The sequence below is a fragment of the Octopus bimaculoides genome, chromosome 28 (genome assembly GCF_046866305.1).
Source record: "Octopus bimaculoides isolate indiv1 chromosome 28, ASM4686630v1, whole genome shotgun sequence".
NCBI classification, from domain to species: Eukaryota; Metazoa; Mollusca; class Cephalopoda; order Octopoda; family Octopodidae; genus Octopus; species Octopus bimaculoides.
The window spans coordinates 14,585,407-14,604,047 of NC_142955.1; the positions used below are offsets into that span (position 1 = coordinate 14,585,407).

The 18,641-nt window shown below is 35.8% G+C and overlaps 1 protein-coding gene across 1 annotated transcript; it reads left to right on the plus strand.

The window, feature by feature from the left end:
* The first annotated feature begins 4,992 nt into the window (after positions 1-4,992).
* On the plus strand, positions 4,993-16,163 carry LOC149130598 (uncharacterized). The gene is made up of 6 exons (XM_089344552.1): positions 4,993-5,677; positions 9,363-9,715; positions 11,431-11,609; positions 12,882-13,045; positions 13,427-13,590; positions 15,932-16,163. The coding sequence occupies exons 2-6, from the start codon at positions 9,364-9,366 to the stop codon at positions 15,982-15,984; spliced, it is 912 nt and encodes a 303-aa protein (XP_089200678.1). The 5' UTR covers positions 4,993-5,677; position 9,363; the 3' UTR covers positions 15,985-16,163.
* Positions 16,164-18,641: the final 2,478 nt, after the last annotated feature.

Genomic DNA, 18,641 nt, shown 5'->3' on the forward strand with positions numbered 1-18,641 from the left:
CACTCACACTCTGTCTCTTACGAACATGAACGCATACACACGTGTGTCTTTGTAAATATGTTTGTATACATTTATGTATGTGTGTGTTTGTAAGAGACAGAGTGTGAGTGAGTCAAGGTGTGTGTGTGTGCGTGTGCGTGTGTATGTGTGTGAAACAGAGTGAGAGAGCGGTGTGTATGTAGTATTTACTTTCTCTCTCTCTCTCTCTCTCTCTCTCTCATACACACGAACACACAAAATAGAAAGTGAAGCTTTTTGCGGTTGTTACGTCAATACCGGAAGTTGACATTGAGGAACCTTTTTAAAGAAGTGAATCTTAAATATAAAGCAATATTATTTATTAAAAAATCAAATGAAGAGCCTAAGATTTATCCGAGGTCAAATTATTCACGCATCACAAGTATGGAAGCATTTGGTGAAGTCGATTTCACGTGAAAAGCGATTACACACACATCTCTGTTTTATATATAGTATAGATATAGATTACTACTATCTGTTTTAGTAAATTAAATAGTGGTCAAGAATTCTAGGAGTGGTTGTAGCTGTCGAATAACTAGCTAGTATGGCCGTAGTCCGATGACTGAAACAAGTAAAACAAAAAAGATGCATGCAAACTTATACACGCACGCACGCATATACACACACACACACACACACACACACATATCTACATACACACACACACACTGACAGACACACACACGTACGCACACTCACGCGCGCGCGCACTCACACTCACACACTCACACACACAGACACGCACACTACATAAATCCATATATATATATATATATATGTATATAATATAAATAATATATACATACATACATACACACACACACACACACACTCACACACACACACACACACACACATATATATATATATGCATATATGGGTACAGGACGTCGCACACAATAAACGACATGTAATACGTGAACAAATGAATTGAATACGCAAAGAGAGAAACAAATGGAAAACAGGACAAGTAACATAAAGAACGACCCTTGATCAATTGTCGGCTGCCTATCTACTCCACATTTCGAGCATTGATCGATAATATGAGTCTTCGAAGGCAGTTGCTCCCACAAATACCAAATAAAATTTGGGATTTATGGAGGGTCAAAGTTGGGAACAAAAAAGGACAGTGGAGACATCCAAATAAATCGAACGAGAACAGGCAAATGAAGGTAATAAATTATAAATTAAGATAATTTATTACCAGTGGCGCAGGAGCGGCTGTGTGGAAAGTAGCTTGCTTACCAACCACATGGTTCCGGGTTCAGTCCCACTGCGTGGCACCTTGGGCAAGTGTCTTCTACTATAGCCTCGGGCCGACCAAAGCCTTGTGAGTGGATTTGGTAGACAGAAACTGAAAGAATCCCGTCGTATATATGTATATATATATATATATATATATATATATATATATATGTGTGTGTGTGTGTGTGTGTGTTTGTCCCCCCAACATCGCTTGACAACCGATGCTGGTGTGTTTGCGTCCCCGTAACTTAGCGGTTCGGCAAAAGAGACTGATAGAATAAGTAGCAGGCTTACAAAGAATAAGGGGTCGATTTGCTCGACTAAAGGTGGTGCTCCAGCATGGCCACAGTCAAATGACTGAAACAAGTAAAAGAGTAAAAAAGAATTCTTTTTTTGTGTGTGTGGTGGGTTTTAACTGTCATTTCTAGCATGTAAGGAGTCCTGTCAAAGGTCTTTTCTGTGTATAAAAAATATTTTATACACGTTATATATATGTGTGTGCGTGCGTGTGTGTGTGTGTGTGTGTGTGTGTGTGTGTGTGTGTGTGTGTGTGTGTGTGTGTGTGTGTGCATAACTACGTATACATCAACACTTGTACGTTACACAAAGTAACAAACCCGTATAAATCCATTAAAAGTCGATGGATTTCAAAAACATGAAACAATAAATATGTACAATGGTGAAAAATCGAACTCGTTAAATAGAAGCATGATACAAGTGGGCGGTTTCGATACAACGGATAAAAGGCGAAAGCATAAAGAGAAATAAACTAGCTGATAGGGTTTTTAAAGCCTGCTACTTATTCTATCGGTTACTTTTGCAGAATCGTTAGGTTACGGGGACGTAAACACACCAACAGCGGTTGTCAAGCGGTGGTGGGGGACTAACACTAACACACAAACACAGACACACAAACATGTGTGTGTGTGCGTGCATATATATATCTATATCTATATCTATATCTATCTATCTATCTATCTATATATATAGAGAGAGAGATAGATAGATAGATAGATAGATAGATAGATAGATAGATAGATAGATAGATAGATATATACACACATATATATGCATATATATATATGTATATATATATGCATATGTATATATATAAATATATGGTACATTTTAAAAATAACGTCGACCACTAACGTGGACAATTAATGCGCTAGAAATAGATCACATTTTGTGTCTAGGTCTTAATACATATATATATATATATTTATATATATATATACATATATTTATATATTATTATAAGATCTGGTAATTATTCATATATTAATATATTAATTAATATCGATTAATTATCAGGAGGCTAGCACATTTAAAGAATCAAAGAGATTCAGAAATATTATCTGCAATCTCAGAGGATTAAGGTACATTTTAAAAATAACGTCGACCACTAACGTGGACAATTAATGCGCTAGAAATAGATCACATTTTGTGTCTAGGTCTTAATAGACACAAAATGTGATCTATTTCTAGCGCATTAATTGTCCACGTTAGTGGTCGACGTTATTTTTAAAATGTACCTTAATCCTCTGAGATTGCAGATAATATTTCTGAATCTCTTTGATTCTTTAAATGTGCTGGCCCCCTGATAATTAATCGATATTAATTAATATATTAATATATGAATAATTACCAGATCTTATAATAATATATAAATATATGTATATATATGTATATATATATGTATGTATACATATATATATATATATATATATATATATATATATATACGCGCGCGCGCGCACATATATATATATGCAGCCATACATACATACAGACAAACAGAAATACAGAAATCATTATTATTTTAAACTTAAACTTCGTTCAACTTGTATTTAAAACAATGATAATTTAAAACAATGATAATTTATGTAAGATGTTTTTTTGTATATAATATACATGTTATTATAATGGATGAAGGGATGATTATTGAATGGTTATTATTTTGATATTATGATATTTTTAAAATAATTTTTCTATCTTTATATAATAAGTATTTCATATTAATTCATTTGGTACTTATTGTTGGTTGAGATATATATCTAATTATTGTTCTACTTACGATCTGACGAGTAGCTATATTTTTGAATAGAATTTATTTTCGATAATTTCAATTGATTTTAATCGATTTAAATTTCTTTTCTATTTGAAAATTGGTTATGAAACACGTGTAATCTTTTTATTATATTTATCTTATGATATTTACTTTACTTTATATTATACTCATTTATTGTGCTTTTAATTATTAATTTTTCTATATGTGATAGTGGATTTTCATCGATGAGTTCTTGAAAATTGGTTATTTTCCCTAAAACTATATATATATATATATATATATGTGTGTGTGTGTGTGTGTGTGTGTGTGTGTGTGTGTGTGTGTGTGTGTGTGTGTGTGTGTGTGTGTGTGTGTGTGTGTGTGTATATGTACATATATATTCTCCGAATTTGTGTAAATGTGTGTAGAATTTGAATAAAGTTAATTGAATAAAGTTAATAATTGAATAAAGTTACATGGTCTGATTTTCATGTTCTTTATTATTATAAAAAAATTTTTTTCAATGTCGAAGTGTGTCAAACATTAAAAAAAATATTTTGCAATGTTCATAAAGTTTAATTAGTGCTTTCATACGCTCGTAGTAATCATCAGAATTCAAAATGTATTTAACTGACAATTCAGTTGAGTGCTTGATAACTACTGAAATAACTACTCCTTTTTACACCTCTCAGAAGGCTCCGACAAGATGAATTCTTCGAATACGGTTTTGGCCAATCAAGTACTCAACCCGACTGTCAGTCAATACATGGACCCATGTGGATGAGAAGCATGCTTCTTACCACACAGCCACGTCTGCATCCGCATGAATATTATTTAGTTTTACTTTGAGAGTTCTCTCCGCTGGAGAAAGAACCGGTTTCTAACCCAGAGCCAAGTGTCCTTCATTGGAATTTCAACAGCATCAACAGGGCAGTTATGCATGTGTGCATATATGTGAAAGTATTTGGTTCCAGTGCATGTGTAGATCTGTATGTTCTGTATTGTGCATATATTGTCATACTCATCGGTGCATGTCTAGACATATGCATATGCACTTAAATGCTAATACTTGCACCATTGTTACCACCACCATTACCACCACAACTACCACCAAGCCCCTCACAGCCATCAATATCATCACCATGACCAAGAACACCATCTGCTGCATCTTAACAATCCCGAGACGACAACCACCACCACCACCATCACCACTACCACCACTATCAACAACAAGAACGAAAGCAACACTTCCACCACCGTCACCACCACTACCTCCACCACCGTCACCACCACTACCTCCACCACCATCACCGATAGCATCGCCTCCACCAACACAGCAACAACAATCATCACCGTTACCATTTCCGATACCACCGCTACCACCACCATCACCATCATCAACAAGAACAGCAAAAGCGACACAATCACCATCATCCCCATCACCACCGTCAACGTCAGCATCGACGCCACAACCACCATGGCGATCATCGCCACCACCATCGCACCAATAACCACCGCCACCACCCATTCCATTAACTAATCAGCTCAATTTCCTCTGTATTGATTTAATTGTGCTTCACCATTGTTCAATAAAAACTTTTTCTCTTCATATCAAATGATGTGCAATTAATTTGATTAATTAAGCTTCAAGTAGAGAAATATTGACGTTAATGAACAAAATCTTAATAAACACTGTTGAAAATCGTTTGTGGTGGACATCACTGGCATCTGGGGACATTGCTGACGTTTTATAGACACTTCTAATAACTCTGGACATTTCCGGTAGCAGTGACATCTCTGGATATTACAAGCATTTATAAACAGTCCGGACATTTATAAGCCATACTAACAGCTGTGGATATTACTGTTGATAGTAGGCAGTCCACATATAAGTTTTCTCCCTTCAAACTTAGCCACCTAATAGACAGGTACTGCCCTGTATCCGTTGCAGAGATTGTATCTCTGGCTATTACAGGCATTTGTGAACAATTTTGATATTTGTAAGAAGTCCTAACGGCAGTGGATGTTATTGTTAACAGCAGGCAGACCAGAATAAGTTATCGCCATTCAAACTTAAACACTTGAAAGATAGGTGCTGTCCATTGTCCACAACAGCGGCCGTATCTCTAGATATTACGGGCATTTGTGAACAATCCTGATATTTATAAGCTGTACGTATACTTGTGGATATTACTGTTAACAGCGGGCAGTCTAGACATCAGTGAACTCCCTTCTGAATTAAGTGTGTAATAGAGAGGTGCTACCCTCTGTCTACAGCAGTGCAAATCTCTGGATATTACAAGCCTTTGAGAACAGACTGGACATAATAGATAGGAGCTGCTCTCTCTCACTGCTCGAACAAAAGTAAGTTTTGTTTCGAAATTTTCTTCATGTTTTGTGTGTGTGTCTGTGTGTGTAACTGCGTGTGCAAGAGATGGAGTATGAGACACTTTAGGAGAGCCGTTTTGGCGCCGCCTATTCGACATTGACTTATTTGATATCAGACGTTTTAATGCTTTCCCCTTTTTCTCCTTCTCTCTACCCATCTCATTCTCTCTATCCCACTATTCTTCCCCCCCCCCTCTCTCTCTCTCTCTTTCTCTCTTCCTCCTCTATCTCTCTTTGTTTATGTGTGTGTATTTTCCTTGATGTGTATGAAGAAAACGTGAAGGTGCATGGCCCAGTGGTTAGACGGATTGCGCTCATAATCGCAAGATCGTGCTTTCGATTCCCGAACCGGGCGGTGTGTTGTATTGGTGAGCAAAACATCTCATTTCGCATTGGTCTAGTCCACTCTGCTGTGAACTTATAACCATGTGATGGACTGGTATCGCGTTCAGGATCACAATTTACTGCTCTTGGCCCCTTATACGCCATGGAAAACAAGTAACCTGCTTTAAGAGGTTGAGTCCAGGGACTCTACAGAGTAATTGTCCAGAGTTTGGAGGGAGAAAAAGTGTTTTTGTCAATTGTAGCCAATTAATTAATTGTGAAGTTTTACTCTTTCACTCTTTCCCTCATTCTCTCCCTCTTTCACCCTCTTTCTCTCTCTTTCTCTTTCTCTCTCCCTCTCTCTTTCTCTCTGTTTATCTGTGTGAATATATTTCTCTTTGTGTGTATGAGGAGAGGGTATATGTTCAGATAAATCCTGTTCAATCAAAAAATTCTATTCTCTCTGCTCCTCTCTCTTCCTCTCCGTTTATATGTAAGAACGTGCTTCCATTTATGTGTACTGTATTGGTTCTCCGTCAGTTACGACGACAACGCTTTCCCGTCTCTCCTTGTCCTTGTCTGGACATTTGACATGCTAAACTGATTTAATGTCTGCATCCAATTTATTGGACCACCGGTGACATACGCTTTCAGCAGGCTCGCTTCAACCTCATCTCTTCTCTGTTCTTCTCTTCTTTCGTTATGGCTTTTCAGTCCTTCCTGTTAAGATTTCGTTCTGCTTCATTTCTCTTTCTAGCTTTTATATTTGCTATCACCACTAAACGTATCGCATTTGCCAATCTATTCTTGAAGTGGAGAGCCGGATTTACTGTAGTACTTTCATGTCACTGGTCACCGGTTGCATAGCCAGGATTTTTTGCATCACATATCACTGGCAAATTAGGATTTAGCATTATTGCATAAATCTTGGCTTCCTAAAATCTGAAACAGCTGTCAAGTAAAGACACTATATAATTTCTATACACTTTATTCTGTTTTTATTGTGCTCCATGTACTAATGTGTGTGCATGTTTGAGTGTGTGTGTGTGTGTGTGTGTGTGTGTGTGTGTGTGTGTGTGTGTGTGTACAGTAATGCGTCGTTATACGAGTTAATTTGTGCCCATAGATCGCCCGTAAAGCGAAAACTCGTAAAGCAGAGCAATAATTTCCCATAGTAGCAACGTCATAAATCGTAAGTCGTTACCAAGAAAATATTTTACCGATAAAATTTATAATACTTGTAAATAAATGGCAATAAAACAACAGTAGAATGTAAAGAATATTTCGTGTAAAGTAAAAGGAGCGTCAGGATCACTTTCTGAGTCACTTCCACTCGCACTAGACTCATGCACACCATCACTTGAAGATGCGATCGCCGATTCTCAAGCACTCGTAGACGGACTAGGCGATTTCTATTTTTAAAAAAAGTCTAGAGTTTTTTGCTTAGAAGAACGTTTTTTTTTTCACTTTCTATAAATTTCTCGGTAACATGCAGAAGCAATTGCTATAGTTGTAGAAACGTTTGCACTTAGTTCAAAATTTGGATCTTGCTCTTCAAAAATAAAACTCTTAAACCTGGAGTTTCATAAAGCGGGTCCTCGTAAAGTCACTCTTCTACATTTCAGCCATCTGACTGCGGTCATGCCTTAAATAGTTTCTTTAGTCAATGAAGTTGATCCGAGAACTTACTAGGACATAAACACAGGGTCATCAGTCTAACCCTGCTGTACTCTCTTACCACAACTTTCTCTCACTCTTTTTGTTGTCACACGCTATGTCACGCTGAATCTCCCCGAGAACTACGTTAAGGGTACACGTGTCTGTGGAGTGCTCAGCCTCTCGCACGGTAATTTCACGAGCAGGCTGTTCCGTTGATTGGATCAACTGGAACCCTTGTCGTCGTAACCGATCGAGTACCACGATGTATGTGTATATATATATATATATATATATATATATATATATATATATATATATAAATTAGTTGCAAGATTCAATTGAACCAAGGCATTTTAATAAAAGCACCGTAAGTGTCGTTCGTGTCAGATCCTCAAAATTAATTTTAGGTAACACAACTGCATCTAAACTTAGTAGAGATAAAAACATCTTGAATATTATTTTAGCAAGTTTAAAGTGATTTCTTTTGTGCCGTAAACCATTTACCATTTCTGTGGTTCCCCCTCCTTCCCTTGATGCCCTAAGCACGTGCTTATTTTGCTTAATGGTTAATCCAGCGCTGGGTCAACTGGAAGAGTTGTCACCGTAACCGACCAAGTGCTAGTTTTTATATAATGGTAAGTACCAAAATGGTTTGTGTTCGTTGCGGGCTGATGTACACCATTTTCAGAGGCTCCAATTAGTAGACATCGCAGTTCACGGCTCCATTAACTTAACCCTTCCGAACCCATCCTTACAGTGGCGCCATAAAGCCCCGCGCAGCCATTAGGAATCTGGTTATGAAACGTTCTGTCGCAGCCATTTTGGTGCCGCGTATTTCATGTTGTTGATTTAACGCTGACTTATTTGACATCGGGCATTTTTTACGTTTCTCTCTCTCTATCTTTCTCTTTCTCTCTCTCTCCCTCTCTCTCTCTCTCTCTCTCTCTCTCTCTCTCTCTCTCTCTCTCTTTCTCTCTCTCTCTCTCTCTCTCTCTCTCTCTCTCTGTTATGTATGTGTAAACATCTTATGTTCATATGTATGTGCAATGTCTCTTTCTGGATACCTCTTTCTCTCATTCTCTTTCTTTCTCTCTCTCTCTATTTCTTTATGTTTACCTCTCCCTCTATTTCTCCCTCCCTCTCTCCCTCCCTCCCTTCTCTCTCTCTCTCTCTCTCTCTGTTTATGTGTGTAAGCTTCTAGTTATGTGCAGTGGCTCTCTCCTCTCTCTCTCTCTCTCTCTCTCTCTCTCTCCTCCATTTCTCTGTCTCTCGCTTTCTCTATCTCTCTCCCTTTCTCCCTTTTTTCACTCTTTCACCTTTCCCCTCTTTCTCTCTTTCCTCCTCTCTTTCTCACTCCCTCTCCACCTCTCCTTTTCTCTCTCCCTCTCTCTCCCCATGTTTCTCTCTGTTTATCTGTTTATTTATATTTATTTCTATATGTGTGAAGTAAGGAGAGACTTTATGTGATTCGCATTCAATTAGAACTTGTAACATCACTCTCTCACACTCTCTATCCTCTCTCTTTCTCCGTCCGCCCTCCCTCTCCTTCTCTCCTTCTCCTCCTACTCTCTCTCTCTCTCTCCCACTTTCCAATCCTTTCCCTCCTCTCCCTCTCCATCTTCTCTCCCTCACTTTCTCTTTCTCCCTCTCTCTCTCTCTATGTTAATTCTACCACTAGAATGTTCCAGTTTCCTCCTACCAACCCAAACAAGGCCACAGAGCTGCTGCTGCTGCTTTCGCTCTTCACCCTCGCCACAATTCCCACCGTCACCGTAACCACTCCCTCGCAACAACAAGAAACTATCGCCAAGTACCGACACTTAGGTCCCGGTTACTCGTTCGGTTACCCTGGAACTCCCTCGCAAAGCGAAATATTCCCCAGCCGAAGCCAAGTGGAATGCGCCATGAACTCTTTAAAGAACCGAACTGGATTCTTCAGTTACGACAGGGTCAACCAGCTTTGCAAGACTTACCCAGAGAATATTGTACTCACGGCCAGCAATCTTAGCAGCGAGAGGTCCTTCTATATAAGTAAGTGAAACTTTACTAATTCCGACCACAAATGCTACTACTACTACTACTTCTACTACTACTACTACTACTACTACTACTATTGCTGCTGTTACAACTACTGCTACGACAACTACTGCTACTACTACTGCTACTACTACTACTACTACTACTACTACTACTACTACTACTACTAGCTGTCCATGCTTTACTTCCTTTTGAAGGTTATTGTTTTATTTATTGCGTTTTTTTAAGATATTTTATTGATTTATTCATTCATTCATTGATTTCCGAGCAAGAATTCATGTTGTACGATGCCCTTCATGACTCACTTCCTGCGCTCGCGAAGCTTCATCAGCCAAGAGGAAGCGGAAGTTTCAGTCCTCGAAGGACAAAAACTGATGTCAAAGAACTGGCAGAAACGTGGCTTCAGATGGTGCAACGCTGTGGCCCCTAATTTGAATGCTAGGATTTTTTTTTTTTGTAACTTGACAAATAAAGAAACAAATTACGAAATCAAATATTGCAAAACTTCTCACTCCGCGCATTATTTTTATTATTACTATTATTATTATTATTATTATTATTATTATTATTATTATTATTATTATTATTATTATTATTATTATTATTAATATCATCATCACCATTGCCTTTGCACAGATTCTAACGCTGGAGATGTACTACAGTGTCAGCTGTTCACTACCAGTGAACAAAGGTAACACCTCTTATTTTTCGAGCACCTTTTGGAGTATTCGAGCCGTTCCAAGCAGTGCTATTTTCTGCAAGTGCTCCACACTTATTGCAGCCCCTATTTGTTCCACGTACTCCTCGAGGTTTTTACTCACTGTTCTCAGGGCTCCGGCAATTATTGGTACTACTGCTACCTGTTTCATCGACCATAACTGCTTAACTTCCCAAGCTAACCTGTCATACCTCTCGACTTTTCTTTCTTCCTTATCGCACACCTTGTTGTCAGCTGGGCATGCTATGTCTATGATCCAGCATAGTTTGTTTTCTTTCTCTATTTCCGGATCATCATCATCATCATCATCATCATCATCATTATTATTATTATTATTATTATTATTATTATTATTATTATTATTATTATTATTATTTGACGAAAACTCTCAGCTTATTTTTCTGTGTATGATGGCAAGTGTCAGTTGCCCACAGCCAGCAAACTAAGATGGCTCAATATTTTCTGGTCACGCTTCAAGAAACCAGCGGTTCCAAGCTATGATGATGTTTGTATGTGTTCTGTCTTTACATTTGTACCGATCTGTTTAAACCATCTTGATAGGTTGAATGCTGATACTTCCAAACGCGTCCCAGTTATTACTGGTATCACGTCCACTCTCTTCATTGCCCACAACCTGCGTATTTCCCAGTTCAAATCGTCATATTTGTTTAGTTCTTCTTTCTCTTTGATCCTTTTGTCACCGAGATACGCTGTATTGATTGTCATGCAACTTTTGTTCTTTTTTATTCACCACAACAATGTCAGGCTTCCGATGTCTGATTTAATGATCAGATTATTTTTATTATTACTATTCATATACTTACGACAGATTAGACTGTTGGAAAAGAAAAACTCTTAGCACTGGACGACAACAGGTAACGTTAGATGCCAAGAACCCTCCTAAGTATCCTAGCTATCCCTAATAGCACTGTTTTCCGGAGCTGATATTGAGTGAGAGATATTATGCTGTTATTACGTTTTTTTTTTTCAGGAGATCACTGGATAAAAGTATATTCCATATCAGAAGGAGCTAGTTCAGATATCTATAGATCGTTTCTAAAGATAGGAGATCGAGCATCATGGAAAGTGGATCTTTGCTTCGGAATTTATTGCCCAAATTTCTTCCGACACTCCATTCTTGACGTCTGGGAACAGATTCCGATTCATGAGGTAAGTGTTTACACGCCCCCCCCCCCCATATATATATATATATATATATATATATATATGTGTGTGTATGAGTAAAAATAAATACAAAAAAAAGGGTTTTGTATGATCGTGTATAGAGGAATATATTATTTTATTTAAAAGAGTTCCAACTCTGTCTGTTTTTTATGTTTTATTTATATTCTTGTAAAATTAATGTGGGATATAGAATATGGAATATATAATATACAATATAAAAATTCAATAAGACATTCAATACTTCATTTCATCGTACCATCCATTTTTATATTATATATTATATATTCCATATTCTACATCCCACATTAATTTTACAAGAATATAAATAACACATAAAAAACAGACAGAGTTGGAACTCTTTTAAATAAAATGATATATACATATATATATATATATATATATATATATATATATATATATATATATATATATATATATATATATATATATATATACAAGAATAAGGGCAGAGAATCGTTCTATGTGTGCCATAAATATCGCCATCCGCTTTAGAGAAAAATTTGTAGTTTAGAATCAGTAGTTCTTTGACTGCTATTTCTAAATTTTCAGTATGTTGGAGAAGCAACTCAATTGCTAATCCCTGTATATTTATGATGATAAATAGTTTTACCGATAAAGGTTTTTTTCATACTGAACTACTTGGCAAAATTGTTAATTATTAATTCTATTATTAATTGACGATTCTCTGCCCTTATTCTTGTATATTTTATATTTGATATCTCTAAGTTAGATGGTTAAACCGTAATCCCTCCACACGGGACTTCTTTTCATACGGGACTATTTGTGACGCACATGGAATAGATTTCTTTGAGGTGAGATGCCTGAACTCACTAGCCGATGAATTCGTAAGTGCCTTTCTTATCGTTGATTTTTGGCGTCGCATGGCCAAAGATTACCGTGAATTTTTTTAGAGACACTTTCAAATTTATCAGAATATTTGGGCTGAAGATTGGAATAGTGAAATTTTCATTCACTTAACCATGAAACGATTCGTATCCAATTAACTAAAGACTTGTTTTGTTTACGCTTTTCCCTCCGGTTTTTTGTTCTATGTGTGCCATAAATATCGCCATCCGTTTTAGAGAAAAATTTGTAGTTTAGAATCAGTAGTTCTTTGACTGCTATTTCTAAATTTTCAGTATGTTGGAGAAGCAACTCAATTGCTAATCCCTGTATATTTATGATGATATATATATATATATATATATATATATATATAACTTGTCTTTTATTCAGGTGAAACTTGTCTTATACAAACAGCAAAATGCAGTAGTAACGATGGTGTTTAATGGACGAGATACAACCCTTAGAAACTGGTTTTCTATCAAAAATCTGAAAAGTTCTCCATGGACGGATTTACCAAAGTCTAAACCCAATTACTTCTCAATTGCTGGATATAAGTATATAATAATTCTTAATCATTGTTTTCTTTTCTCCTTTTGTAGTTATTACCTTCAGAAGTAGACTTTATAACGTGTATTGATTAGAATCTAATTTCAATGTATTGCTTATGACGCTATAGTCTGCGCTAAATGTCCCGAAAACTCATTTCGTATAGACGACAAACGCTAAAAAGCATCGAATGTGAGCCCGACGCTCTAACCACTGAGCTATGTGCCTTCAACTAATACTACAACAACAATAGCAACCGCACCGGCAAAGGTAACAACAATAGCAACGTTAAGACGACGACACTAAGACACAACAGCGACAACAACAACAGCAAAATCGCGAACAACATCAACTGAAATACACGTCCTATTTTTATTTTCCTTCTACAGAGAAAAGCGACGGTTCTACGTGTCTAACGATCATTTTTTGTGTGGCGGAGACGATGGCTGGCTTGTCATCATCGAAGAATTTTACTTGTGCCATTGGGAAGTGTCACTTGTGTATCCCCGATTCCTATACTCTAACGAACCTTCGAAAACCACATGGCTACTCAGTAAGTATTTTGTTGTTTGAGAACATTTTGTCTTTTATCTTTTATCCGTGTAGGTGTGGCTATGTGGTAAGCAATTTGCTTCCCAACTACATAAATTCGGGTTCAGTCTTACTGTATGATACTTTGGGCAAGTGTCTTCAATATAGCCGCGCACCGACTAAAGCTTATTGAATGAATTTGGTAGATGGAAACTGAAAGAAGCCCGTGACATACCCAGGGATCTCAACGTTAAATGTTGAAATATATCTGAAGACTTATGGGAGAGGAATTGACAAAGGCAGTGGAGAAGATCCTCCATATAATACAACACAAACTTTTAAATTGGTAGGGTCTTTCTAAGGATGTAGGAAGTACTTGTCAGAACAATCTTCTAGATTTCTTTGGGACATGTTTTTCTTGGGATGTTATCAAGATGTTTCTGGCATTTATTATTTTTTTTGTCATATCTAGGGCGCCTACAATAACAGTAGCAGTTTTTGCTTTAAGAGTCCACATCTTTTGTATTTCAATTTCTAGTTCCTAATATTCATTAAGTTTGTCAAATTCTTTTACAGATATCTTTTTATCATAGGCAATACATATATCAAGAAGCTTACAAGTATTTTCTTCCCTGTCACAAATAATATTGTCTGTTCTATTAGCTGGATCGTTCTATTATTATTATTATTGTTATTATTATTATTATTATTATTATTATTATTATTATTATTATTATTATTATTATTGCCTTTGTTCAGCTTCTAACGCTGGAGATGTACTACAGTGTCAGCTGTTCACTACCAGTGAACTAAGGTAACAACTCTTATTTTTCGAGCACCTTCCGGAGTATTCGAGCGGTTCGAAGCAGTGCTGTTTTCTGCAAGTGCTCCGCCCTTACTGCAGTCCCTATTTTTTCCATTGACATTATTTTGGTCAGAAGGGACTGCAATGTCAGTGAGCAGGTGTTTTCCCCAATCCTTGACTATTATGTCTGGGCAATTAGCTTTTATTTCTTCGTCGGTTTGTACCGGATTATTATTATTATTATTATTATTATTATTATTATTATTATTATTATTATTATTATTGTATTTTAAAAGGATTGACATAACTCTCCACAATGGTAAACAGACAAGACGAAGAGCGCGATGCGATAGCAATAGATATTTTATTGGTTGAACGATATTTCGACAGCAAGCCTGTCTTTTTGTCGAGTTCAAAATAGAAAGTGATGAGAATTCAAAATTGTAGGAATTCAAATCTAAAGAATGAACGAGAGCAGCCAGCGTCCACACGTTGGTTGAATGACATCATCAGTTTTTAAGTTTCCGTTTTATAACAGGCGAAAATAAAAAGACAGGAGAAAGACAAAAAAAAAAGGCAGGGAAAAAGACAATAAAAGAGAGGAAAGAAAAAAGAATACTGAATCAAACAGTTTTGTGTAAATTTGATGATATTCTCCTGCCATTTTATTCATTCCTTCAAGGCGTGATGTTAATATCCCGCAAACATATTCCTCCTCATGCATTTTGAGAAGTGAAAGAGAAGCAGATTCAATATATTTTCTGAGAATATGCACTTTGAAATCTTTTTCAAAAGTTCAGCAAGTTCTGTCGAACTACTGTTATTGTGCCTGACGTCGAATCTGTGCCCATTAAATCTCTTGTTTAATTGTTCTTGTTGTGCAACCAACATAAATCAAGTTGTGTTTCGTGCATTCTACCGCATACACCAAGTGGATATCTTTACATGTTCGATTCCAGGCAGTGACCTGAATTATAATAATAATAATAATAATAATAATAATGATGATAATAATAATAATAATAATAATAATAATAATAATAATAATAATAATAATAATAATAATAATAATAATAATGATAATAATAATAATAATAATAATAATAATAATAATAATAATGATAATAATAATAATAATAATAATAATAATAATAATAATAATAATAATAATAATAATAATAATAATAATAATAATAATAATAGCAACAACATCGAAAAATACCTTAGGAATGAGAACCCAGGTTCGAAATTTTCCCAAGACACCTGATGAAGGCTGGAGGGTATATCAGCCGAAACGTTGTGTTAACTAACAACAAACAAGATGAGGATAAATATCCGTCAAATGTAAATAATGTATTATTATTATTGTTGTTGTTGATGTTGTTGCTAGCAGCAGCAGCAGCAGTAGCAGCAGCAGTAGCAGCAGCAGCAGTAGTAGTAGTAGTAGTAGTAGTAGTAGTAGTAGTAGTAGTAGTAGTAGTGCCGCTACTGCCGTTGTTGCTATTTTTTTATGTTTATTGTTTGTTTTTATTCTTGTTCCTGATGTTACTCTTTCCAGGTTACGGATCAGCAGATACCCTGGCCATATTCATCCGCTTGATACAGAAATAACCAAAACTATCTATCTATATGAGCATCTATACCATCTGTGACCATCTATATATCTATACTATCTATATCTATACTATACTATATCTATACCACCTATATCTATACTATATGACCATCACCGCTGACCCACACTCCATGTGCACTACTCAATAAAAGTCACTGATAACCATTCTATTCAACATTGGTCTTTCATTCTCTCTCTTTTTTTTTACTTTGAGATAAGCACATTTATTATTATTTGTTGCACCTATATGTATACATACAGGCGCAAGAGTGGCTGTGTGGTAAGTAGCTTGCTTACCAACCACATGGTTTCGGGTTCAGTCCCACTGCGTGGCACCTTGGGCAAGTGCCTTCTACTATAGCTTCGAGCCGAGGCTACAGTTTTTTTTGTGTTTTTTTTTAAAGTTTTCTTCTTTCCTTTTTCTTTCTTTACTTCCCTTTTTTCCCATCACATGACTTTGTAAATAACCAATCTAGTACGTATACTCGGCTTCGTATATTTTACCCCTGTGTCACTTTGATGGCATGCACTGCTCTCTCACTCAATAATAACACATACATACATGCATACATACATACATGCATACATACATACATACATACATACATACATACATACATACATGCATATATATACGTACTACGTATGTACATGCGAAAATTCGAAGAAGATAGTAACATTGACATGAAGCGAAGCCCCTCTTGGACTCGTGACCGCTACATCACATCATACTTCGAAGGCTGTGCATTGGCAATCCAAGAACAGGAGATTGCTGCTAAATACCTGATCAACAAAAGAGAGAGTGAAGCCCTTGCAGTTGCAAGATGCAGCCGTAAATGTCGATTATATCACATTTCTGTGGAAGACATCACATGTGTGATTAAGTAGCTGTTCAGAAATATCATCATAGTACTAACTCCCTCGGTGACACGACAGTCGCAAAAGCAATCTACAATACCATTAGGAACAAAAAAAAGACTCCTGGAACAAATATAGAAAATCCCCAGTTTGTAATCCGGACTCGAGTTTCAGGGCTATTTCCAGCCAACTTATTACAGTCTGTTAAAGTCTGTCATACCGGCCATGACGAAGGGAAATAGCCCTGAAACTCGAGTCGCCTTTATATATATATATTTATATTTATATATTTATATATTTGATCCTTTATATTGAACACTCAATATTTCATCTACATTCAATACTTTCTTTCATGGTGCCATCCATTTTTATTTTATTTTATTTTATATTGTATATTGTATATCATATTATATATTGTATATTCCATATTCTATACCCCACATTAGTTCTGCAGGAATATAAATAAAACATAAAAAACAGACAGTGTTAGAACTCTTTTAAGCAAAATAATATATATATATATATATATATATATATATATATATATATATATATATATATATATATATATATATATATATATATATATATATATATATATATATATATATATATATATACATTTATATAAATATAAACGAATAATTATATTCTTGGGAATAGAAATTTCCCTAATGAATTTTTTTACACACTGGCTTCTTGATAAAATTCTTGTAAAAGATTGTTATCCTTTTTTGAATTTATTTATCAAATATATACATATATATATATTTATATATATAATAGTGGCTAGTTGAAGTCAATAATTCAAGCATAGTTCATGTTATAGATGCAGTGATGGCATTAGTGGCTTCGTTATTGTTATTCAGAGACGGATTCTCTGTTGTAGTGGTGGTTGATTGCTGCGGCGTCAAGTAGTTGGGCGGTAGATGTTTTGGTCTTGTTTCTTAGGAGACCACGTGTGCAAGTCATTAAATGGAAACACTTGAATAGAATAGAAATACAATGCTGGCTGTGTGCAGTGGTAGGATAAAGGGTTTTGTTCAGTCTCTGAAGCTGGTGTGGTGTTTAATAAAAGACTTAGTTGTTACACTTGCAAAGATATCGACTCAACGTTGATTATGTATGGATATGTATATGTATACGTACAGATGCATCTCGAAAGTGAATAGGCAAACTTCATTGCACTGTTTTATCCCTGTGGATCCCACTTCCGGTTGCAGTTCATAGTCATATCCAGGTAAAAAACAAATAAAGAGAGGGAGAGAGATAAAAGGAAAAACTTCATCATGCCTAAAACTGCGTTTTGCTTGATTAACACCAGTGAACATGTAGTGGTGATCTGAATTATAAAATGTCGCCACGCAAGAGGATTGAAACGGGAACAGAAACCACGTAGTTTGTAAAGTGAACACAGCCATGCCTACGATAATAGCTCTCTCTCACTCCCTATCTCTTTCATTCTCTCTGACTTTATCTCTTTCTTTCTGTACATACATAATTACTCAGGCACACACACACATACATGCATACTTACATATATATATACCTATATATATATATATATATATATATATATATATATATATATATATATATATATATATATATATATATATATGTTGTATTTGGGGATGGTCATATTGCCAGTTTAGCCAATAAATATGTAAACAGAATATATATATATATATATATATATATATATATATATATATATATAGGTGTAGGCATGGATGTGTGGGAAGAAGGCTGCTTTCCAGCCACATGGGTCCAGGTTCTGTCCCATGGCACCTTA

Excerpts from the sequence above, each read along its gene's own strand:
- LOC149130598 (XM_089344552.1), top strand. The coding sequence starts at position 9,364 with ATGTTCCAGTTTCCTCCTACCAACCCAAACAAGGCCACAGAGCTGCTG. Across the intron at positions 11,610-12,881 it reads AACAGATTCCGATTCATGAG|GTGAAACTTGTCTTATACAA; the intron begins GTAAGTGTTTAC and ends TCTTTTATTCAG. Across the intron at positions 13,591-15,931 it reads GAAAACCACATGGCTACTCA|GTTACGGATCAGCAGATACC; the intron begins GTAAGTATTTTG and ends TACTCTTTCCAG.